This window comes from Rhineura floridana, chromosome 8 (genome assembly GCF_030035675.1).
Source record: "Rhineura floridana isolate rRhiFlo1 chromosome 8, rRhiFlo1.hap2, whole genome shotgun sequence".
In the NCBI taxonomy this organism is placed as follows: Eukaryota; Metazoa; Chordata; class Lepidosauria; order Squamata; family Rhineuridae; genus Rhineura; species Rhineura floridana.
The window spans coordinates 85,966,527-85,992,538 of record NC_084487.1 but is presented as its reverse complement, the minus strand read 5'-3'; the positions used below and the strand labels follow the sequence as shown (position 1 = coordinate 85,992,538).

Below are 26,012 nucleotides of genomic sequence, written 5' to 3'. Positions count from 1 at the left end.
CAAGTTGATCCCGACTTATGGCAACCCTATGAATAGGGTTCTCATGGTAAGTGGTATTCATAGGTGGTTTACCATTGCCTCCCTCTGAGGCTGAGAAGCAGTGACTGGCCCAAGGTCACCCAGTGAGCTTCATGGCCATGTGGGGATTCAAACCCTGGTCTCCCAGGTTGTAGTCCAGCAGCTTAACCACTACACCACACTGGCTGTCCGTGCAGTATAGTAGGTTCATATTTATTATAATTGTACAATGCTTCCCACTAACAAAGTCCCAAAGTGATTTACAGTCAAAATTAAATATGCAATAATAGAACCACATAATATTGTTAAATAGGGCTCCACCCCGATTGCTTAACTCACCAAGCCTGGTTTTGCTCATCAGTTCCGCCCCTTCCTCCCAAGCACCACCAGAACTGCCCCCTTTCTCCCCCCATTGGTTGCTGAAGCCCCCCCAATACACACACGCACACACCAGGCACCTCAAAACACAAATGGACACACATCCACACACAGGGACTCTCTCCCTCTCTTGTGTGTGTGCTCATGTGCATTCACACACACAAACAGAAATACACTGCCCCCCATCCCTGTCCCCTCACCACTGCGCCCCCCCAGGCAAGGTTGCTGCCTGGTGGGCCTCCCTGGGGGAAGCATTCTATAAATGGGGGGAGGAGCTGGTTCAAAGGAGGCCCATTCTCTGGTTGCCACCTTCTGGACTTCCTCAGAGGAGGCACAAAGGGAAGGACCTCAGGAGATGATCTTGGGGTCCAGGCATGCTCTAATATGTGATCTCATTTTAGTCATTGATTGCAGCCTGGAAAAGTATACACAGTTGAAGGAAGAAATGGGAAAAAGTGGCACTTGCAGCAGCTTCAACTTTCCCAGGCATTCCTCTTTTTCACTGTCTCATTCCTATGCTGCTGATCTCCATCTGGAAAAAGAAACATGCAGGGGATGGAGAGCCACCAGAGGGCCACATGTGGCTTCTGGTCTATAGGCTGCCCATGTATGTGTTAGTTCCCACACTGTGGTCTGCAAGCTTCATTCAGGTGGTCCATGGCATGTCTGAAGAATGCTTGCAATAAAATACAATATTAGACATAAAAGAAGCAATAAAACTACCGTATATTCCGGCGTATAAGACGACTGGGCGTATAAGACGACCCCCAACTTTTCCAGTTAAAATATAGAGTTTGGGATATACTCGCCGTATAAGACTACCCCTGCTTAATCAAACAAAAAGCAGAGCTTTGCTTAACTCAAAATTTCTTCTCCCTTTGATAACCACATCTACACAGGTTCCACCTCCATACTCAAAATGAAACTGAGCCTGGAAGTGTACAACAACCCCACACATACCTTGCTAATTCGATTATCAATGCCAGGATGTCTGTCTTATCGACTACTCTCCTGCTCCTCCCCCCCACACACACACACTGGGCATCATGAAAGACCCAGTCCTGGGCTCAGAAAGAAAATAAATACCTGGTCCTCTTCAAAGTATTGCTAAGCCTCTTGTTTTAATTGAAATAATAATTATAAATTCTTGTTCTTATCACTAATGGGAGTTAATTATCTTGCATATGCTGCTGTTGCTTCTATGGCTGTAACGGAGTGAGGTTAAAGGTAAGTGAAATGCAAATAGGAAAAAAAATACAGAAGGCAGTAACACTTTCCTAAATGTAATACCATACCAACCACAACAAGATTCCTATGAGTAAGGCAAAAAACTCAACACCGCACAACCAGTCAGGATTCCTAACCAAAAACCAAAAATATGATAAATGAAGAAATATTTATATAAGCATAACTATCAAATATATTTATTATTTACACAAACTGTAAAGATATTTATAGTGCAATCCTAAATTTATTTATTCAGAAGCAAGTCCCAGCGTATTCAATGGGGCTTACTCAAACAGGGACAGAAATGCAACCTCAAGTGATAAGCAACTTCATTCACACAACCCAAAATTCCGAATCATGCCACTTTACACTGTTTTGCAACTGTTTATACTTGTTTTTATGGTTATTGGATTTTAAATGGCTTTATTTCTTGTTGTGAGCTGCCTTGGTTTGCAACCCTACCTCACAGGGGTGTTGGAAAGACTCCATACACACACGCACACACTGCAGATGTATAAATACATACAGCCCATATAATAGTTTATTGTCAAACCAATTGGTCATTGCAGAAAAATCAGTATTAGTTTTTAAAAAATCAGTATTAGTTTCCTACAGAATAAAAACTGCAATACCTAAGTAAGCCCTGCCTACTTGCTTTAAAATAGGACTGGGGGGGGGAAAGAGAACACAAACACAATTCTTTTTTACATTCACTCCAAAGTCCCATTGATTTTCAGCACATTCATAATCATGTCTACTCAAAAGTAATTCCTACTGAATTCAATAGGATTTACTCTGGACATATGGGATTAGCACTGTTTTTACCCCCAAAAGTAACTATTGGGAAGGTTTTCAAAACACTGCCCAGGATCTGACTCCTACACACAACAGGGGGAAAAACGGAAATGTATATACCTACCCAATTTATGAGATTTTCAGATAAACAGGAGGGGAAACCACCATTTTCTGGCCTCACAATGAGGTTTTGCAGACACTGCCACCAAACAAACACTTCACTGATTGGCTGAAATCCTGAACGGGCGGGGTTAAAGCTACGAAGTGCTATACAGTAGTTTAAAAAAAGATTTAACCGGGGGGGGGTGCCTGACGTTTTTATATATATCTCGAGAACCGCACCACCTAGAAACTTAATTTTTTTTTTAAATGAAAGCTGAGAATCCGGGCCACCTAAGGGGCTAGCCGGGTGCCGGGTGGCATGCTTAGAATCCGGGTAAAACCCGGCTATCCGGGCAATATGGCAACCCTAATAAGACGACACCCGGCGTATAAGACGACCCCCGACTTTGGAGAAGATTTTCCAGGGTTAAAAAGTCGTCTTATACGCCGGAATATACGGTACTATTTAAAAAACATACAGCATCTAGCATGGCACATTACAATTGCTACAACAGGTGGAACAAATGATTAAGATGTCCACTAAAACCCTCAGCAATTTTCAAGTGGGGATTTTTTTAAAAACCATTGTGTTAGTGGATACTGCTTTTAGCACTTCTGGATTAAATCTTAATAGGCCTAAGTGAGAGCAGGGACAGCTACCTCTTGGGACTCTTAGAAGAAATAAATGTGGGCTTTTTCTGCTGTTCAGTGTCAGGTCTAGAACCTTGTGGATCCTTACCTAAGGCACACTTGTCGATTCCTCTTCACTTAAAAGAGTGTGTGTGCAAACCAAGAATTTTATAATTCTGCCTCTGAAATTGTTTGGGTACTGTATGCAAAGTGAGAAGAGGCTGGTTCTGTTGAGGAGGTGGGCCCTTCACTGTTTTGGACCTCGTGACAAATACCTGACATAGTCACTTCTACTGCTATTTATGTTCAGCATTAGATTAAAGGTCATTGAGCAAATGTACAAAGCTGCTTCACAGAAAGATGCTTTCTCTTCCATTTATGAGACTAATTAATGAACAGCAACATGGAATGTACTTGCAATATATAAATGTTATTTGTTGGAAGACTTTTACTTCAGAGTAGGAACAGTCTTTTTAATCTCATGGTTTTCAATATTTGTTTTCTGTAGCTTATTTTTGCTGTCGTCTGGGTGAAGTGAATTGCTCTTACAATCCTTAACAAGTCATAAATCATTTTTACTACTAGAATGTTCGCTATTTTCATAAAACTATAGTGCCCCTGCTTCCCAGTTTTGCCATAGAGGCACATCTGTTTGCAGCTGCTTTTGCATTCTTCTCAGCGCAACAAAACTTCGTGTATAGACTATTTGATACCCTTTCATATAATGAGTGTTGTGACATCCTTTGCATCATTTTTGTTAATGTGGATCTCATTGCATTTCCCGTTATCTATACTTGCTTTTATGAAAGTGAATAGTAACCATTCCCTGTGACCTTAACAGTGAATATTGTGATTTTGAGAGATGTGTGTGCAGCAGGAAAGTTATTCTTCATTCTCCTTACTGGTAGTTCTTCTTGTGAAACAACACAACTATATGCCCTCAGCACCCTGAGTTTAAAGAGCATCAGGCTGGGGTTGGAATAGAGCTGCAGATTAGGAAATTATATTGAAAAAGAGTAACATGCACATGTCAATTTCCTAAGGCAACTCTTGCCTCACTATAATAAAATAAATGTACAGGAGCTTAAAATGCATTCTGGGGTAATCAGGGTGGTCTGCAGACAGTTAATACCTTTCATGGGGTATATCCATGTCATTCTCGATTATTCCATATGATCTGATTTAGTTTTGATTTCATTCAACAGAACTCTTACCACTCTCTCTCTTTCTTTGTCTCAGCCTTCTTTGAATCCAGGAGGAAGACAGGTATCAGATGTAGTACTTTTAAACCATTGGAGTATTAGAAATTATGAAGTGCAACGTGGAGACATAGTTTCACTGGTGTAAGTAACTTAAATAAATCTCATTTCGTCTTTGTATACTTTATTAACACTTTTCAGAGCTTTTTGTTTGCAATCCTGTTATATAGTTTGGCTACTGACAAGAAATTGACAGCAAATTTATTGCATGAGTAACAAATACAGTTATTACTGTTGATTTCTAGATCTTCAAAAGCCTCATCATTGTGCATTTGGAAGCATAATGCTCTGTGTGGTAATAGATACTTGTGGATAAGAAGCACAAGTATAAGCAGCCTGCAGTGACGTGGAATTAACGATAATCATATGAATAATTGTAAGTCCACAGTTGCATTATAAAATGGTAGAAAAATATGTCGAGAACTGGTTGGCATAAAGCTTTAGATATGTCGCTTCCTAGACAGATTTCTTTTAGTGTGGAATACAAATACTTGTTCTGCTTTGATGTGATATTGGAATTGCTTCACTTCAACAAGTTGTATAATGTGGAAGTTGGTCATTCCTGAAGCAGGTGTGTTGGGATAAAAGCTTTTTGACTGTATACTGGAGTGATTAGCCATAAGGTGGCACTGTTTCTCTGTTTAATACTTAACCTGGCATTTAAACGATGCAACCTGTTCCTCTCTTAATGCAATGTAGAAATGGAATGTTGAATTGTGCCTAACAGACAGAGTGACATTAAGCAAATTGATAGTACATGCTCTCATGACAAAAAAATGTTTTTTAGCTTTATAATTAAACCATGTACTACATAGACAGCAATGAGAGTTGCCTGTGGCTTCTGCTGCTGGAAGTTGTCTACATTAGAACTGGTTGTTGGGAAAGGTATATTTTTATATGTATACTGTCAGATATTCTGAAAGTGTACAAGTAGCATTTGTTAGTTGTTTTCGTATTAACAATTTGCTGTTGTATTTTGCAATAACGCTATTATGACTTTTTTGACAGTAATTTTTCAGTGGTAATTGCGATTGAGGGGGGTGAAATAAGACACAAACACATTAGCTTGGGTTGAACAAGGGCCACTTTATTAAATCATAACATAAACCCCTTTTAAAGTGACCTGCAGAGGGAAAACCTAGGAAAACTGTGTTTAAGCAAACATCTTGCCATACAGCTCTTGGGTGACCAGCCCCTGTGGGCAGAAAGAGGAGGATGGGAGGGGCGGCCTGGCTTAAATAAGCCCAGGGCCCCGCCCATCCACGTCACACACGCATAAAGGCTGCGACGTGCGACATTGCCCATAACCAGAATGGCAGTGGCTGCATCGCCCCCCATTCGCAACTATGCCTCGCCCGTCCACGCTGCGTGGGTGAACGAAGCTTCATTTTTGTGAAGCTCATTCTTACCAATGCATACCTGCTGCTTATGTCACATAAGGCTTTGAAAATGGGCACAACTAACCCACTCATAAGTGAGATTAATGCGCAGATACCCATTTGCAATGACCTTGTGTTGGGGGAACAGTAATTATTTTGTGGAGAGGAAGGAAAACAAGGAGGTCAGGCATAATAATAATAATAAATAATAAATAAATTTAATTTCTGTGTCGCCTATCTGGCCGATGGCCACTCCAGGCGACGTACAAAATCATTAAAATACAATTAATAAAATACAGTGATACAATATAAAACCGTGTAAAATCAATAAATCTGCAACAACAGTATTAAAAGAGGGCAGGAGGCATTACAGTTATAGCAGTTAACCCTCCCCAGAAACCCCAAAGGCCTGCTGAAAGAGCCAGGTCTTTAAGGCTTTCCGAAATACATTTAGGGAAGAGGCGTGCCGGAGATCTTGTGGGAGGGAGTTCCAAAGAGTGGGGGCCGCCACTGAGAATGCCCTCTCTCTAGTACCCGCCAATCTGGCTGTTTTTGTTGGCGGGATTGAGAGAAGGCCCTGTGTGGCCGGTCTTGTCGGGCGGCATAATTGGTGGCGTTGAAGGCGCTCCGTGAGATAAGTACAACCAAGTGAAAATCTGCCATCTTGGCCCTTCATTGCCTCGTTTGACCTTCCACATGCTTCACTGGCTGCTTTGTCCTTCCACATGCTCCAGAGGGTGAACCTTCCTGCCCCCAAAAAACTTCATGTATGCATGGCCAAAGTGGTTCTAAATTTTTGCGGTTCTTTCTCCTCATGAGTACAAGAGAAACATCACCAGTAGTGTGTGTTACCAAAAGGTTCCCTGAAGAGAAACGGCACACAATAAGATGCTGTAAACTACTGAGTTTCCAGAATGTCTGGTTTTAAAGAATAGTTCTGGTGGTGGAAGTGATACCCTAGTGTTGTACACCAATCATAGACTATAGCTATGACCAAAACATTATTTGAACTATTCTTCTGAATAAATTTTATTTTGAAAACCTGAATCTGAAAATGGTTCATTTATGAGGAATGCCACTGCTTAATGTTAAATTTCAATACATTTCTCCTCGACTCCTCTGAAAGTTTAATCTGTTGAAATTTCCAACAATGTGTAGTGAATTTTACTTTCTAGTTGATACGCTGCATTTTCTGTCATTAAAAGTGGCACCTTAAGTGGTACACAAGCACAACAAAACAATAATAAAAACAGAATTAAAACAACAACAACCAGAAACTGTCTAAGCTAATCTGGCACAGCCAGATTAAAATTCTTTACAGATAAAGCCAAAAAGAGGCATTTCTTTGGTAGCCATAAATACTAGGCAGTGAAACGTAGTAGAAGTTATTGATGGTTTGAAATAAAGCATTCACTGTCAGTGTATCCATAAACAATAGCCTATTTAGTAAATTATTAGATGAAAATGTTGGCATTAAAATGACTGCATCTGATTATCACTCTTATTGAAATGCAACTGACTATAATCAGTAGTTACTGCTTCCAAAGAAGTAAAGTACTTATTAACTGGAATTGCTGTGGTTGGTTTAACTTGGATTTAAATGCTCACCCCAGATTTCACACCACTGTTACACAAAAATGGTTCTTTGCATCTGGAGGAAGCTCCAAAACACACACCAGATGGGAGACCAAAGTATAAGTCAACACCTTTATTGATTACCAATAGCTTTTGCAAAAGGAGACTAGGTTCTTTGGCTCATGCCTGAGAACCAGTCTAAAGCATGATTACACAGTTACAAGTTATATATGCTCTGAAGCCCTCCTAACACAGCCCCTCCCATCTTGTCAGTAACTTTCCAGGTTTCTCCATTGCCTTGCATTGAGCCAACGCCCTGGCTTTGGTTATCAGTGTTTTTCACTCATCCGTCCTGTCTCTGCTTTCTCCTGATGCAATGCATTCCAACCACTATCTACTTGAATAATATCCTGTTACATGGGTAAGCTGACATTTAAGCATCAAACACAAAATGAACATTTAGCAACCACAGGCACCTTAGGAATTTTGTTTTTCTCGTTCTATGTTATATCAGGTTAACACATTCTATACTGTATCAAATTAACACTACATACACTACAATTCCCAAGCTGTGTCTAATTTCACTACACCACCACCCTGCCCAGGCACACCTTACTTTAGTCTATGGTTGCTTGTACCTCAGACACAGCAAATGCTAATGTTTGGATTTTAGCATACTGGAGAAGGAATGAGACCTATTGGAGGCAGAAACGTTAAAACATGTTGACTGAATGGAGAAAATGTTGAATTAATATAAGAACATAAGAAAAGCCCTGCTGGATTGGGCCAAAGGCCCAACTTAGTACAGCATCTGTTCTCACAGTAGCTGGCCAGATGCCCATGGGAAAGCCCTCAAGCAGCATGTGAGTGCAGCAGTGCTCTTCCCACTTGTGATCCCCAGCAACTGTCTCTGATAGGGCTTTCCTTATATGTACCATACACTGCAGTTCATGTTAAAAAGTACTTTTTAGTGTATAATAGTGTTCAATTTTGTGCAGGATTCAAGCCATGATTTTCAAGTACCATGTGTAATGTAATTGTTTCTGATAATTTTTCTGATAATTTTTACTAGAGCCTCGTACGCTACTTTTTGTTTTTATAGTGGAATTGTCAAAATTGCAAGGAAAAAGGGCAATTTAGATTTAGGACATGAAATAAAGATCTTAAAGTTTGCAACAGGAGAAAGGAACATAGGAAACGGCCCAAAGAAGAGTCCAAAGACCTATCTGGTTTATCATTCTGTCCTCACATTGGCCAACCAGATGCCTGTGGGACGCGTACAAGCAATCAGACCATCAGTCCTTCTAGTTCACTACTGTCTGCACTGATTGACGACGACTTCAGGATTTCAGAGTGGAGTTTTTCCTAGTCTTACCTAGAGATATGAAGGCCCGGCAAAAAATGGAGAAATTCGGGGAAAAAACCATTTTTTCCACAAAGCCATTTTTGTTTTTTTTCTGAAAAATGGGGGAAAAATGAAGAAAAAATGGATTATGGAATGTTTTATTTTAGCATGATGAATAAAAATTTTCATTGAACCTTGTTTCCCCCCTTTTTCTCAGTTCTTTTTTTTAATGGAAATTGATGCTTTATGTCTGCTTGACTCTGTGGAGGACTGGCGGAGACATAAATAATTCTCTTTATTATTAACGTTGGTGGCTTCTTGCAGTTTTTTTTTAATTGTTTTTTGCCTGCGCGTCATAAACTGACAAAATGAAAGATGTTCCTTACAGTTCTTGTGTTCCTTAGAGTTCAGGATCTTGTACATCCATTTTTTTTTAAAAAGTAAAAATTTAAACAAGTAAATTCAATTTGTAATAATTGTTTGACTAAATGTACTTTTAATATACCAAATGTGATAATTTTATGCCAAACCAACTTGTACATAATTACATTTTATGTTCCTGAAGTAACAAAGTGACTTTCAATCTGTAAAAAGTGCTAATGCATTTTTTCAATGTTTCTGAACGTTACCATTTTATTCTGAGGGGAAAAAAGGGAAAAAAGTTTTTTTCTCCATGGCTTCACAATTTCCAGAAATTTTACATCTCCAGTCTTACCTGAAATTGCCAGGGATTGAACATGGATATTTTTGCATGTGAACAGTGTACTTGACCAGTGAGCTATGACTCGTCCCTGTGAACACAGTGAAAACTGGCCAAGAAACTTGTATGAGACTGTCAAATGTATGTTTGAAAACAATGCAGTTAAGGTACAAGTTGCATGGAAAAGTTCCCAACATATCAGAGAATCTCTAATTTCTAATGCTAGGAGGATGATCCTCCTAGCAACATCTGCACAATGTTAACTCCAATGCTTTTAAACTACCTCATTTTGATTATAGTGTACCATACCCCGCAGTAGTATTGAAAAGGGAGCTGTTGCTTCAACTCGAACTCTAGTGACTGACTTGGATCTTAAATTTGAAGGAGGAGGGGCAGGGGGAGTTGCTGAGCCATGCATAGGCCAAAGGAATATATGAGAGGACAACTTTCAATAGGATACCTGGTACTGATTTACAGATTTTCCTTAGTGTTCAGTGGACTTTACACACATTGGTAATGCTTACAATACATCTGTAAAGTAGGCCAGTTGTATTTTCTTCTCATTGTGAATAATAGACTGAAGGTGAGAAGCAGTAGCTTGAGTAAGGTTAGTTGTTGAGGTATGGTTTGAACTGAGGAAATCCCAGTTCACAATGACTAAGACTTGTTTCTCATGGTTAGATGCAAATTGCTGGCATATATGGGGGCAGACGATTTCTATTAGAATGGTATTTAATGCCATTTAATTGTAACAAAGTTGGCATGTAATATATCATCTTCCTTATTTTTTGGTATTTACTCTCTAATTATTTTCTTAGCAAATAGTGAATTTTGACATTTTGAATTCTGAGTGTTCGGAACCTAGGTTTAATAATAAGTTGAAAACACGTATCTAAATATAAACATATTTTGATGGAGTAATATTCAATGTATAATTCCAGCGTTTCCCCAAATATTTCAGTGCCATTTGTGAAACACTTTTTGTTTTTGTATTAGCAAGCTGAGTTCAGACACTGAGGCAACTGCTTTGCCCTTTTGCTGAAACCCATGAATAGATGTGTTAATAACGATACAATAAGCAGTTGTTGCTCCACTGCTGCACTGTAGTTAAGATGAAACAATTAAATCAAAATTGCCTATATGAAATGGAAATAATATGACTGGAGTTTGAACTATCATGGAATCAAAGCTTTGCTTTGAGCCTACACTGGCAATATATGAATTCAACCCTCACTAGTCTGGTGTCCTCCGAATAGTTTTGGCTACAACTCCTATCAGGTTCAGCTAGCACAGCTGTGCTTGCTCAGGCTTATGGGAATTCTAGCTCAAAACATCTGGAGAGCACGAGGTTGGTAAAAGCTGTATTAACTAGATGGCATTAAGCAGGCATGGCAGTAAAGAATTTCTAACTGCTCAGACTAAACAGAATAGATTCTTCATTCTAAATGTCACCAGTTCTCTGGATGCTTTAAAGGACATATTCACAACACAGATAACAAAGAATTTTAGTCTCCTTGGTAATTTCTAGCATCTCCCAGTTTGAATATCTTGAGCAACTCAGTTGGTGATCAAATGGGATGCACTCCAAAATAATTAGTTAATATCCATTGATAATTTTATTCCTATTGATAGACTCAAGCATTGCCTGCTTTAATTATACAACACCTTCCACATCATCTAAGATTTGTTATTAGAGTAAGTGAATACCAGTTTTTTGGGTGTGACATCTGGAAAGTCCTAATGGAAATGGAAATGGACTGCCTTCAAGTCGATCCCGACTTATGGCTACCCTATGAATAGGGTTTTCATGGTAAGTGGTATTCAGAGGGGGTTTAGCATTGCCTCCCTCTGAGGCTAGTCCTTCCCAGCTGGCTAGGGCCTGCTCAGCTTGCCACAGCTGCACAAGCCAGCCCCTTCCTTGTCAGCAACTGCCAGTTGGGGGGCAACTGGGCTCCTTGGGACTATGCAGCTTGCCCACGGCTGCACAGGTGGCAGGGCACGTAACCCTTGAGCCACTCACTGTGCGGGTGATCTTTAGCTGGCCCTTGACACCCAGGAGACACGAGCGGGGATTTGAACTCACAGACTCTGGACTCCCAGCCAGGCTCTCCTCCCCACTGTGCTATACCAGCTGATAGCATTACATATATCAGTAAACCTTTTGAGTACTCTTCTGATCTATGATAAGCATCTTTTCCAAATTAAAGAAAAGAAAGGCATAGGAGGAAAAAAATACATCTTAGAGATTCCTAGATCAAAAGAGAATAATTTAAAATTTTAAAACCATATATTAAGTAAATCCAGCCACCCACTATAATATTTCTCTCAAGAGTGTGCCAGCATTTTCTTTGTAGTCATTTTCTTGCATGTTAAAATGATGTGTATGCTCTTTAGGAATTCTTGCATCAAGACAGGAAATCACCAGCATAAATATCCAATTTAGTAAAGGAAAGTGCAGCTGTTTCTTTTTTTAATTGGAAGCCTTAATGCTGCCTAACCACCAAGTGAGACACAGATCCCGTTTACGGATACCTCCACCGTCATGGTTTCAACTGCTGTGGTTATTCTCATGCCAACTGGAGAACATTATAAGAATTTACACCCATGTAGTTCTTCCTGATGGCCTCTTCCTGAAACCAATGAACAGATGGCAAATCAGTAACAATACAGAAAGCAACTGTCACTCCATTGCTGCATCCATTGCTTTCTCTTCCTCTCATAATGTTCGAACTCGGGAGGTAATCCAATTAAGCTGATTGACAAGAGTTTCAGGATCGACTTCACATATTATATAATTTAATTTGCTGCTACAAGATGATATGATGGAGCTAACTTAGATGGCTTTAAAATGGGGTTAGGCAAATACATAGATGAAATGTCTGTATCAATGGCTATGAGTTGTGATGGCTATATGTAATCTCCAGGCCCGTATTTAGGATGCGTTTGAGTATCTGTTGATGGGAGCAACAACTCCCCAAATATTCTTCTTATGTCCTTCTTGTAGTCTTCCAGAGCATTTTTGGCCACTGTGGGGACTAGGATGTTTGACTAGATGGACCTTAAGTCTGATCCACCATCTTCATCTTATGTTCTTTATTTTCATTTATTTAATGGATTTTAAAACTCTTAACAGGATAAGTACTCCCCCCAAGGAGCTTCATGTAAGCAGCATGGAGATGTGAAATAGCATTGGGAATAAAACAGTGCCCAGTGGTACCCTATAACAAAAATGACAGTTAAGAAATCATGGTATGAGAAGGGAGATTGTATAGCACCAGCTCACATATATAATTTATTTTATTTATTTATTTAAAAATATTTCTATCCCACCCTTCTACCCTATCATAGGGCACTCAGGGCGGCTTACAAAAATAAAATCAAACACATACATAATAAAATTGTAAACAGTAAAATCACAAAAACATTAAAATAAATTAAAATACATAAAATAAATCCAAATCATGGTTTGGAATTTATCTGAACTAGTACGTGACACCCATGCTGTTTGGTTGTTAGAGTCACAAACATTCATAGTTTGAGAAAATGAATGGTTTGTGGAGCTTGGGTAGTTACAAGGCATAAAATGGGTGTACAAGATAATCTTGGGAGACTCAGAGGTTGCTCTTGGTGATATGTAGGATTGTGTTTGCTGAATCCTAGGGCTTCTCACGATGTACCAGTCTCTGGGTCCAGTAGGAACTTTTCAATAATAAATACAATGCATGATTGATGATGCAATATTTGTAATGCTTATCTCAAACACATTTTTATTTCCTTGTTCCTTTCGATATATCCTTTGCTAGAGGATAATAGACTCAGTTTAATAGACCAAAATGAAGTTAATATGTTTGTGTCAAATTTAGATTTCATTTTAAACCAGGTTATATATTTGTTTTTTTAAAAAACCCTATTACTATTATTCTTTTTTTAAAAAAAGGAACATCAGAAGCTGCCTTATACTGAGTTAGGCCAGTAGTCCATTGAGCTCTGGCAACTACACTGGCTGGCAGCGGCTCTCCAGGGTTCAGACTTGGGGTCCTTCCCAGCCCTATCTGGAGGTATTGGTGATCTTTTGCATAGAAAGCAGGTACTCTGCTTCTGAGCTGTGGCCCTTCCCCATCAATTCTGTAGTGGAATTCTCCAGGAGTGGAATATCTCAGGCCTGGGGAAACAAATGTGATCTTTCAAGGTTCTCTGTCTTGCCCTTGGGACTCTCTCCACACAATGCGCCTCACTGGTTCTGCTTCACACTCGTCTGAAGTGGTTTGCCTGACTGGAATGTGTCCTTGAGCTCTGATAACAGCTATTGCTTGTCTGAATGGATGACAGAAGGGTGTGATGTGTGTGTGTGTGTGTAGAAACTAGCCTGCTGCATAAAGGTAAATTTTAGACTGGTTGCCCCACTCACCCTTGGCATGTGCCCCTGGAAGGTTGCCCAGAAGTGAGGGGTGCTGTTGGGCTGAAAAAGGTTCTTCACTCCAGCTGTAGTCTGATCAGTGTCATGACCCACAGAAAGACACACACATGTTGACTGAGTAAACTTATGATTCACATCTTTTTTGTAGACCATTCGATTTTTTTCCAGCTTGTGGTGCATAGAAAGCAAAAAACAGCTGTAAGGATACAGGCCTGGGATCCTAATTTCACATTAAAGAGGTTGCTTTCCATGTTTAACGGCTAACCCTTTGAACTTTGAAGATGTGTATATTTTTTTAAGCCAGCCTTTCATTGTCAATATCCTCCAGCAGTGAAGATTACTGAGGAGTGCATGAGCATGCATTTAAATAGCATCTTGGTTGTAAGGTCATATCCAACACTAATTTAAAAATAGACCGCTTTGAATGTAAAGGGGAGCTTAAGCAGACACAAACAATGCAGCAGGCCTTCTGAATATACAGGATGCCATTATCATTTGCTTGCTGGCAGTATATTTTCTCTATCTGCAGCAAAGGCCACACTTCTCTCACTGCAACTTCTAGTGCTTGTTGCACCAGAGATAACTGTTTCTAAGTACTACTAATTTTATTGGTTTCCTTGAAGCAACACATGCAACATGACACTAGTAATATGTTTGCATTGTATTCGTTTGAAAGGCACGGCTTTGAAAATGTGCTCTATTTAACACTGAAAGTTTACAAAGAGTACTGTGCCACATCACTGAAGTCTGAGAGTTATGCACAGTTCAGCCAAACGCTTATTGAAAGGTCAAAATCCCTTCTTACATACATGGGGAATGTAGCCATAAAGTTACAATAAATGAAACAGAGAAAGCAAGAAATGTCAAAATCTGCCTTTCATGGGTTGAGAATTGTAGTTTTCTCCCCTCAGCTGCAGCACGAAGTAATGAAAGACAAGCTCTAGGACCATAACAATTCATTATTGCACACCACAAAGTTTATGAAATAATTGAATAAAATCCTGGTTTGAAAATATACATTTTTCTCTAATTATTACTCCTTTAAATATTTATTGGAGGAATTTAAGCTTGACATATAATATGTCTTTACTGTCTTGTGTCATGATGCAAAGATAAGAGATGATTTATTTATTATTATTAAATCTATATCCTGCCCTTCCTCCTAGAAGGAGCTCAGAGTGGCAATTGTGGGCAGAAACATTTCTTGGGCTGATGGGAATTGCACTGCAAAACATCTGGATGCCACCAGGTTAGGGAAAGCTGCTGTATCCATTTACCTATGAGGCGGCCTCACTGAACTCATTGGAACATACTTCTGAGTATACATGTATAAGATTGCATTAGTTGATTGACCACAAAATTTAAATTAGATAGTACCAATAAAAATAGGAGGGGAAAGAGCTCAGTATAAAAATAAGCCATATAAAATGGATATCAATAAAAAACCAAACGTTGTTGCCATGTGTCCAGTTCATAATCAGGAATTAATTCCTCAAAAACCTCCTGAAATGAAAGTTTTTACCAGCCAACTAATGCCAAAGTCAGTGTTAGCATGGCAGTCTTCTTTAGGGGTTGGGTGGAATAGCGAAGGTGCACCGCAGAAAAGGATATCCACCTTTTAAAACAGTCATCTACTAGGGACACCAATGTACTTATGCTGAACAAGGATCTCCAGCATAGTGAAAAAAATATTATCCTGAACTAGATTTTCTTTGACGCAAGAAGGTCCTTTTGTTCACTCTTTGCTGCCTGTTATGTTATTCTTGTTTCACTTCTTACTTTTTTTAAAAAAAATTGCCTACGTGAAACTCCTAATTGTTAGTTTTTTTCTTTTTTAAGAAAGCCTCTTTGCATCCATACCTATGCACAGTATCAGAATCTAAACTCCTCTGCCTTTCCTAACTTAATTTTTTTGTTAAGGAGAGCAGGTTTTGGAAACTATACTTTCAACTTTAACACAAATTCAAAATACTTTTATTTTAAGAATTTGTATGCTGCATTTTATGTCACAATAAAACAAGGCACTCACAATAACCAAAACAATAACATTCCAAGAATTGACATTTCATCCTTTTAAAAGGCATTTAAAAAATCTTTAACGTTAGGTTTTTATGCCACTTTTAACTGCAATTTTGTTGTCTTTGATTTGCATTTCTGTTTTTGTATTTTTAAAAATATTTTGTATTTATATCATATTGTTTTACTATATAGGGAAAGGGATGTAGCTCAGTGAAAGGACACATGCTTTCTAAGCAAAATGCTCCAAGTTCAAACCCTGATGCCTCCTAGCAAAAAAACCTATGCTGTATGATTTTATTTGTAAACCATCCTAGGAACTGATGTTGAAGGACAGTATAAGAATACAGATCTTAAAGAACAGGCAGTTTTCATATAGAAGAATACTTTATTCAGAGGTCTAAGTGTAGGTTTAGAAACAACATACATGAAAGAGGCCAACCCCCTGCTGTTGCTCAGCCCCCCCCTCAGCACATCTGTTTTGGGCTTTCCATCATGATGGTGGGGATACCACTAGTGGCAAGCCTCCTGCTCACTCATTTGATGGGGGGATGGGTGAGATCTGCTCGGGCAGTGTGGTGCAAATGCCACTCTGCTGGCAGCAGGAGGCTGACTGAAGCAGTAGGAGAGATGCTACAGCCGGCTGTATGGGGTCGCAGGTTAGAGTGTAGCCTTAATTATTTTTTGTAATTGATTGGGTATTTTTTTGCTTTTTTGCTTTATTATCATTTGTGGATATTTTGTCAGTATGATAATATGTGAAATGGATTCTTGAATGTTGTTAATTGTTTGTTTTTAGTTACATTTTGAATTTATTGTAGGATGACAGAGTGGTTTTTTTTGGTATATTTTGACATTTCTACCTTGAGTACAGTAGTGTAGAAAGGCAGTATACAAATTGGAAATGAAATGAAGTTGTGGGGAACCTTTGGCCCTCCAGATATTGCTGAATTGCAGCTTCCATCATCCTTGGTCATTTGCCATTCTTGCTAGAGTTGATGGAAGTTGTAGTTCAGCAGCATATGGAGGACCAAATGTTCTCCACCGCTAGTGAAACTATCTGCTTTCTAGTGATCTCTCATTTTCTCTTTAGACTGTCGGTTGGGGTAAAGCAATGTTTAGTTTACAGTGGTTAAACAAAGGCGCAAGTCCAGTGGCATGGTGATGACCAGGGAACATATTTCTTTAGAAATATTTTTGCATGCCAGCAAGTTGCTTAGATCTATAACATCCTAAGATTTTTCGAATTGGAGTAGTTTAATCAACAGTACATATGAAGGGTTGAGATCACGCAATAATGGGCTCCATCAACAACTACTAATTAGTAAATTGATCACATAATTTTAAGAGGGCTAGTCAATGATCACATTCCCTATAATCCTTTTCCAGTTATTCTCCAGAAGGTTTTTTTTTGACATCCTGAAAGAAACAGTTTCTATTGTGCTGAGCAAATGTTGCAACATTCATTGGTATCTGAGCTCTTTACCTTGAATTTACCTCAGAATGTTCTTGTGATGTAGACATCATATGTACTGTTTCAGAGGAAACACACCAACAGTACTTAGTAGTTGATGTTTTAAAAATGAGGATGGAATCAATATTTATGGACTGATAAAAAAGTTTGACAGAATATTCTCGTTTGGTGATGTTTGTTGTTGTTGGTGAGCAACATGGATATGTGGGCACTCTACATATGTGAACTTAAGGGTACGATTTTGGTTTGCTTTTAAAGTAAGGCTTCTAAGAATAATAGGTGATAAAGCTGTGAATTTCAGGATTTATATTTTATTTATTATATTTATATATCACCTTGCCTTCAAGGAGCTGAAGGTAGTGCTCACAATTTTGCCCTTCCTATTTTATTTTCACAACCACTCTGCATGGTAGGTTAGGCTGAGATATGGTGATTCGCCCAAGATTACCCACTGAGCTTCATCGCTGAATTATTTATTTATGTATTTATTAGACTTTTATACCGCCCGACTAGCAATAGCTCTCTGGGTGGTGAACACAAGAAATACAATAAAATCACACAATATAATACAACAGAACATATAAAAATGAAACAACCTAAAATCAGTTACAACACATTTAAAATTAAGTTAACTTAAATTAAAATGCCTCGGAAAAGAGGAAGGTTTTAACTTGGCGCCGAAAGGATAATAATGTCGGCGCCAAGCGCACCTCCTCAGGGAGACTATTCCACAATTCGGGGGCCACCACTGAGAAGGCCCTAGATCTTGTCACCACCCTCCGGGCCTCCCTATGAGTCGGAACCCGGAGGAGGGCCTTTGTAGTAGACCGTAGTGTATGGGCCGGTTCGTATCGGGAGAGGCGTTCCGACAGGTATTGTGGTCCTGCGCCGTATAAGCCTTTATAGGTTAATACCAACACTTTGAATCTGGCCCGGAAGCATATTGGTAGCCAGTGCAGGCGAGCCAGAACAGGTGTTATGTGCTCGGACCGCTTGGTCCTTGTTAACAATCTGGCCGCCGCATTTTGCACTAGCTGTAGCTTCCGAACTGTCTTCAAAGGTAGCCCTACATAGAGCGCATTGCAGTAGTCCAAACGCGAGGTTACCAGAGCCATGTACAACTGATGTGAGGTCCTCCTTACTCAAATAGGGACGTAGCTGGGCTACCAACCGAAGTTGGTAGAACGCATTCCGTGCCACCGAGGCTACTTGAGCCTCAAGTGAAAGGGAAGAGTCTAAGAAGACTCCCAGACTACGAACCTGCTCCTTTAGGGGGAGTGTAACCCCATCCAGGACAGGGTATATATCCACCATCCGATCAGAGAAACCATCCACCAACAGCATCTCAGTCTTGTCAGGATTGAGCCTCAGTTTGTTAGCTCTCATCCAGTCTATTGTCGCGGCCAGGCAACGGTTCAGCACATCGACAGCCTCACCTGAAGAGGAGAAGTAGAGCTGTGTGTCATCAGCATACTGATGACAATGCACTCCAAAACTCCTGATGACCGCACTCAACGGCTTCATGTAGATGTTAAAAAGCATGGGAGACAAAACCGACCCCTGCGGGACCCCACATTGGAGAGCCCACGGTGTCGAGCAATGTTTCCCAAGCACTACCTTCTGGAGACGGCCCGCCAAGTAGGAGCGGAACCACTGCCAAGCAGTACCTCCAACTCCCAATTCCGCGAGCCTCTCCAGAAGGATACCATGGTCGATGGTATCAAAAGCCGCTGAGAGATCAAGGAGAATCAACAGAGTTACACTCCCTCTGTCTCTCTCCCGACATAGGTCATCAAACAGGGCGACCAAGGCCGTCTCAGTGCCAAAACCAGGCCTAAAACCCAACTGAAATGGGGATTTGAACCCTGGTCTCAAGTCTTAACCACTACACTACTAGATCTAACTTACATATTCATGAAATAGTTTCCAGCACCCATAAAATATAAGTCTAATTTGTAGGGTACCTAGATAACGAACAGTTCACACGGAGTACATAACTTATAAATGAATTAATATTTAACTATAGGAATTAATATGAAACATATATATAGTTTAGAGAGTGTTTGATGGCAATGGCATAGATATCCATACACTGCACATTTACTTCATGCACTTGATAGCAGCGAAGGTACTTTTCAGTAGCAACCCCAAAAACATATAATTCCACATTTACAGTCACCATGTTTTACAATATACAATGTTGGCTTTTGCATGGGTTTCATGTTAATTCCTCTGTGGAAGTGGTCTATCCTTTTTTGCTAAATAAAAAGGTCAATTATATGCAAAGATGCACATGTTGAAAAACATTCTATGCTATTATGAGCTCTCATTTTCTTTCAATGGCACCATTTAAATTTAAATGCTTTTGATGTGTAAGCAGGATTCACATGCTTGGCTTAAGTATAACTCATTGAAAGGTTCCTAAATGGTACATCCTGTAATTTAATATTTAGGATTCTCATCATATCGTTAAGATGGCCTAAGGGAGGTCTGTTACCAAGCTAAAAGATGTGAGGTCAGCTTCAATTGACTGTGACAGTATTTAAGCTATTAAGCCAGTTGTGGAAGAATGAATTGTGCAAACAAATATCTTGTACAACAAACTATCCATTCAGTGTTTTTCTTAAGGCACAGAGAATAATATAATGATTAAAATACGATATTAATTATATAAATATGGCTTAGAATTATTAATATATTGTTTAAACTAGAGACATGTGAAAGCTAAATTTTAGCTTTACATGAATGGTGTTCAGGGATTCAATATTTTCTAATGAAGGCCACCTGAAGTTCATCGTTTATTGCTTAAAGCAGATTTTTCTGCTTGGTTTTTCAGGTCTGTTGAACTAAATGACAAACCACTGTTGTTGTTTTTTGTACTAATCTATGGGTAGGACTTTTTGTATATTTTCCAGTGTCGTTGAGCATTCTCAAAACTTCTGGAAGTAGTTAAGAACACGAAATACAAAAGTGTGTCAGTAGACTGAGGTTATCAGCTGTTCGCTGGCACCATCTATGGCGGAGGGGGGAATGGAAGACCTAGGCACACAGATATGGCTACTCCTTCTCCTTCCAAACAGTCAGCAAAAACAGTCAGAGAGCAGGCAAACAATCAGCAAAGCGAGGAGTGATAGAATCCAGGAGGATCCAGTGATTGGCAGTGCTGTCCCCCCATTGGATAGTTACTGCCAGAGGGTAGGCAAGTTAGTCTGTTGCAGCAAAAAGAGCAGAGTCTTTGTAGCACAGTGTTCTTCAACCTTGGGTCCCCAGAAGGTGAACTGCAACTCTCATTATTTGCAGCCAGCTCAGCCAATAGTCAGGGATGATGGGAGCTGTAGTCCAACAGCATTTGGGGACCCAAAGTTGGAAAGAGTAAGACATTTATTCGCAATGTAAGCTTCTCTGGACATCAGACAAAGTGGACTCCACATAGACTTATGCCATAATAAATTGTTAGCCTTTAAGGTCATATACAGGGTCTTCATTGTTTTTCCTACCAGGGTGTGGGGCCTTGGGAGATGCCCTATGATGCCAGTTCCTGACACTTCTGCTCTGTTTGATAAATCATTTAGTGGAAGGGATGTTCAGATCATCTCCCAGATGTGTTTGAATTTATTTTATTTTATTTAAATAAATTTATTTGTGTGAAATATATGTTACTAGAATGGAAATAGTCTGTAATGATATGCACAGCAACTCAGCAGTGTTTTCACTTCACAGGTTTTGCTAATACAGCAACAGATAAACCACCAAGGGAAATTTAAAGTTGAAGGGACTCTTCATCTCACCATTTATAAAAGCCCTCCTGGGGTAGTATTCTAGAAATTTCTTCCAGCAACTATTTATATTGTAGTGCAGTGCTTTTCATGTGCTCCGGATACTACATTCAGCATTACAGAACTCACTAAAACCCTTGGGATGATGTGTCTTGTTCTGAAGATAGTTATGATACTACTGGCTCAATATATGAAAGCTAGTAGTAGGCATAAAACAAGCATTGCGTATTTAGTTGACTTATTTCTTCAAAGTGTTACTTCAGGTTAAACACATGCCATCTGGGTATCCTAATCTGTTAATTCAAGCGCTGCTTTTAAGTGACATCTTATTTTCAATGCATCTGTTACCATATCGAAAGCTACTATTGTGTCACTGCCAATTTTTTTCTTTGAGTGATGTCCTCATATATTTGCACAGGTGAGGTTCTTGGCTGAGTTCCAAGCTTGGCAAAGCTTTCAGCTTTCTAGGAAGGGGCCAGCACTGGCTTGCTCAGACCGTAAATCAGTTGAACAGTTGAGTGGCCCAAGTTGAACAGTTAGAAAATGGGCTTTTCAGCTGCTAGAGTTGAACACTTAAAATAGCCCAGTTTCCTACCTCCTTGGCCAAGTGACTGCAGATGACAGCAAGTCATGGGCTGTGTGTTTCTGGGTGCCATTTGAAGCCTGAGTTCTTGGGCACTTTAAAGTGTCCATAATTTTAGGCCATAAAGGAAGTGCCTGCAAAAGGCAGCCAGCCCTGTGCAGTCTGGGGGACTCCTGGTCTGTGCTGGATTGATATGGAGTTCCCAGCATTAAGGCTGTAGGCATACTAGTCGCTTCAAAAGCAGGCAGAATGGTTTTTCTGGCTGTGTTTTAAAGCAACTCTGCTGGCCACACCTTCCTTCCCAACTGCAGACTTGAGACCTTTCAGGACCACCCACAGCCCTTGGTGTTGAACCAATCACTGTCTCTGCCTGAGCCTGCAGCAAAGTGTTTTTATTGGTCACACCTGGAAGGCAAATGTGTTGATTACCAATCAGTTGCATAATCTGACTGAAGCTGAATAATAATAAAAAAAGCACTTGAGCTGATCCAACCAGAGTTTTAGAGTAAAAAGGGTGGTGTTTGACTGGCATTGTGTGCCCCCATTTTCAGAGGTGGAGACGCACTGGAACCAGCACAAACAGTAAGTGTGTCTCTGTCTTAAGAGTGTGTCAGTATCCATGTCTTTAGCCTACAAAAGGCCAGGGCCGGATTTACATACAAGCTAAACAAGCTACCGCTTAGGGCCTCACATTACGAGGGGCCTTGTGTTAGAAAGAAAAGAATGAAAAACGTTTACAATATTGCCACCAGGAAACCACAAACATAATTTAAAATGAAGACAATTTTTGGTAGGTATTGAATTTTCATTGCTGCGGCTCGCTTCCCGACAACAGTAAACAATTCTATAGAAGGTCATACACATGTGGCCTTCTGGATTCTTGCAGAAAACAGCCCGCATGTATACATAAATTATATCTAATTTATATATTATAACCTTATTATTTTATTGTTTAATCGTGTTATGTGTTTGACGAACTTCTAAATAAAGAATGTGCACACACGTAACTTGCATTTTTAATACCTGTATTACACAACTATCAAATTCCGTGTAATTGTACAGCCCGTATTTTGCATTTACAAATTTTATTATTTGTTGAAGAGGCAAGGGCCTCGCTCATATAGCTTAGGGCCACAACAAGTTTAAATCCAGCTTTGCAAAAGGCAGACATGGTCTGGGATAGTCTTGATAGAGCTGGTTGTATTTTGGAATGCTTGCAAGCTCCATGATATCTAGCTGTAAATGGTGGAGGTGTATTCAAGAACGAAACTTGAAGAGGCTTGCCCACATGAAATTGGAATCTGCTTTAATTATTTGAGCAAGCATGCCTGCCTTCTTGACTGCCCTTGTTTCAAACACTTGCCTCACTGCTAGAGCTTTTTATCAGGAACAATTAAACCGTCTGGTAGGATAAATGGCTAAGTAGTTTAATTAGAGTAGCAACCTTTCTTAGTTTAGTTGGAAGGTATTCCCCCCCCCACTATTTGCATGAACACTCTAGTCCAGTAGTAACCAATGTGGTGCCCTCAAAATAAAACCCACCGACCCCACATCTCTCTTTCTCTCTGCCCAGGGGCATTTCTCCGAATCACACACAGAGAGTACTTGACCACCACCTCCCACCCCCAATTCAGAAAAGCCCCTCCACTTGTGAGATAAGTGCCTGCCATTAAAAATAAAATGAAATAAAATCCTAACCTGCAAAAATAAAAATAAAAAATGCATGAGGACCACCAAACTTGTACCCATGAAGGGCACCAGGTTGGCAATCCCTGCTGTAATGTATTTATGTTTTACAGTGTCCTGGTATCAATACAGTGTGGATTATAAATCTTTAAATAATAACAATAGCAATACATATTTAGATTAGTTATGATTATTCAGTCAAATTTATTGTGTAAGGTGCTCAGGAGAGGAACATAGAACTCAGCAAAATAGTAGTTGCTGCACAGTATTAACCATATATAGCTAATATATCTAAATTAAATATACACTAAAACTAAAGGCTAAGTACATCTCTGCATTATTTCAGGAAGTTTTGATACCAAGTTAGCTGTACCTCACTGATTTTAACTTTGGTAACAAATAAACCATCTCATCTGGAAACCATCAAAAATACTTTTATTCTTGAGGGAATATGCAAAGGAATTCTCTGTGAAATTTATTTATTTATTTCAAATTTATAACCCGCCCTTCCTTCGCAAAGGCAGCCCACAACAACTAACAAAAATAAACAAAAAACTACATATATAAAAAATAAATCAACATATCTAAAATATTACAGATAGCAGTTTATACATCCTTACTAGGTGAGTGCCACAATTCCCACTCTGCACTTTGGCAAAGCCTGGGACAGTGGGGCGTGTTTGCTGCCTGGGATTGAAGTCCTGGCCGCCATTTTAGTTTTGAGGCAGCAGATGCAGCCAGGGCCGGCACTTGTGTGCTGTGCATGGCCACGTAGGGGAGTGGGGGTGGTGGAGCTTACTTAAGTCCGTGCCACCCACAAATCTCCCTCTTTGGCCTGCGACACCTGTTCCCCCTCCCCTTGCTATGGTGTGATCAGCTGGCCACTTCGGGGCCGAGTAGGAATTTTTGTCCTGCTCACCCTTGTTGGCAGACAGGTTTTTTGCCTACTCCACACTGTGTACTGGGATGGAATAGGGTTAAAGGTTACCCTTGTTTAATAGATTATTTTGGCTAATCTGGCATATCTAAAGTTCTTAACAGGATTGCTTGTATTTTGGTTGTAGTTGGCAGGAAGGTGCGGAAAGGGACGCTGGTAAGGACAGCTAGGTGGCCCCCTTAGGCACCTTTGGGGGGTGATTGGCGGTTCCGGAGACCTGCCGTTCAGGGCTGTAGGGCCTGGGGACATGATATGGGCTGTCTTTGAGGCCAATTTACCTTATCCACTGGGCCCCGGGGGGTGATGTGGGAAAGCCCCCGTACTCACCCTTGGGTTGTGGTGGGGGTAGGGGGTAAGCAGAATGGCTTGCTCTTGCCCCTGCAAGGGTGGTCACCCTATAGCTGTAATTAGGCAATTCGATCATAGCTTAGCTCCCACACCTATGTTTTACCTCTGCAGGTTATTTTGAGGGTTTAGTTTTAAGTTTAATAAAGTGGCTCTTAGTTCAACCCAGCTCTTGTATCCATGCATTTATTTCAACCCTCAGCCGCAAATGTTCATCAATCATTCACTATCTCCAGTGTCCTAAACGGATAATTCCAATGGAAAGAAGAATGCTCACATGGTGACTTTGCAAATTATTTATCTGCACAATTTTTTTAGAAGGAAAACCTGTGATCAGAAGCTTGGATCCATAGAACCATGAGAGAAAGGCGAGAAACTATATTTGTACTGTCCCATGAACTCTTGCTGAAGTTTGCAGATCACTTTTTTCATTGCTGTGCTATGACAAAAACAATGGAAAAGGAAGGTGAAGGAATATAGTATATAAACTCCAGTGGGATATAGAAAGGCAATGCGAAAGAAGGGCAAGATCTTGTGCAAAAGATTGCACAAATGGAACTTTTTCTGGATTTAGGGTTATGTTTTCTCATGTAGCACTCTTCTGCTAGGTCATAAATACCCCTTCCGTGAGCAAAATGTTTTCCATTAGTGGGTACCTTTGTATCAAATCCAGAATCTTTTCTAAGCTTCTTCCATATAAGTTCTGTGTGCCGCACTTGTTTGTGTAGATATCAAAAAATATGATCAGATGAGAGCTCAGAGCAACATTTGGTTCCTCAAGCTTGGCTTTACCTTGTGTGGCTTGAATGTATTTGACAGCATAGTGGATGTTTATGATCCTTGAAAAAAGCCCTTGTGGGAACTTCTCTTCAGTTTTATGAGCCAAATCTGAACTGGCATAAATTTGAAGTTTCCCTGAAATCACTGAGGCTATGCTAAATTACTCTAGCTGATGACCTTCCTCAAAGTTCTCAATTCATTCTGCTATAGCCTTGCTTTTTGTAGAGCATGTTACATCTCATGAAACAGTTTACTGGAATAGAAAATGTCACACACCTGTGTTTTCAGTGAATGAAAATATAGTAATTGGAGACTGTCAGTATTAAACTTGAAGAAGCCCTGATCCAGGGAAATGGAAGGAGAGATCTACATATACAGCCTCTCTGATCATTTCTCGAATAGCTGTACTGTCTTGTGCTTCATCCCTCTACCTCCTGCTGCTGTTCAGAACAACTGAGAAAAATCCTTGATGAATATGTTGCCCCTTGCTGCAGCGATGAGGGACCTTTTTCAGACTAGGGCCACACACCAGGGATGAGCAAAACAGAGGCAAAAGTGAATGGGCCAACAAATATAAATTTGACTTTTGC

At 39.9% G+C, this 26,012-nt stretch overlaps 1 protein-coding gene across 35 annotated transcripts in view; it reads left to right on the top strand.

Moving 5' to 3' along the window:
- Positions 1-26,012, top strand: part of IMMP2L (inner mitochondrial membrane peptidase subunit 2) — a 797,369-nt gene that overhangs the window by 30,375 nt on the left and 740,982 nt on the right. For 33 of the 35 annotated variants that reach the window (XM_061639974.1, XM_061639977.1, XM_061639972.1 and 30 more), the window contains exon 3: positions 4,390-4,493. In XM_061639974.1, the coding sequence (XP_061495958.1) occupies positions 4,390-4,493 (104 nt within the window). Of the gene's footprint in view, positions 1-4,389; positions 4,494-4,654; positions 4,786-24,960; positions 25,036-26,012 lie in introns of those variants that run through there. The other 2 variants (XM_061639986.1, XM_061639996.1) reach the window with 2 other exon arrangements.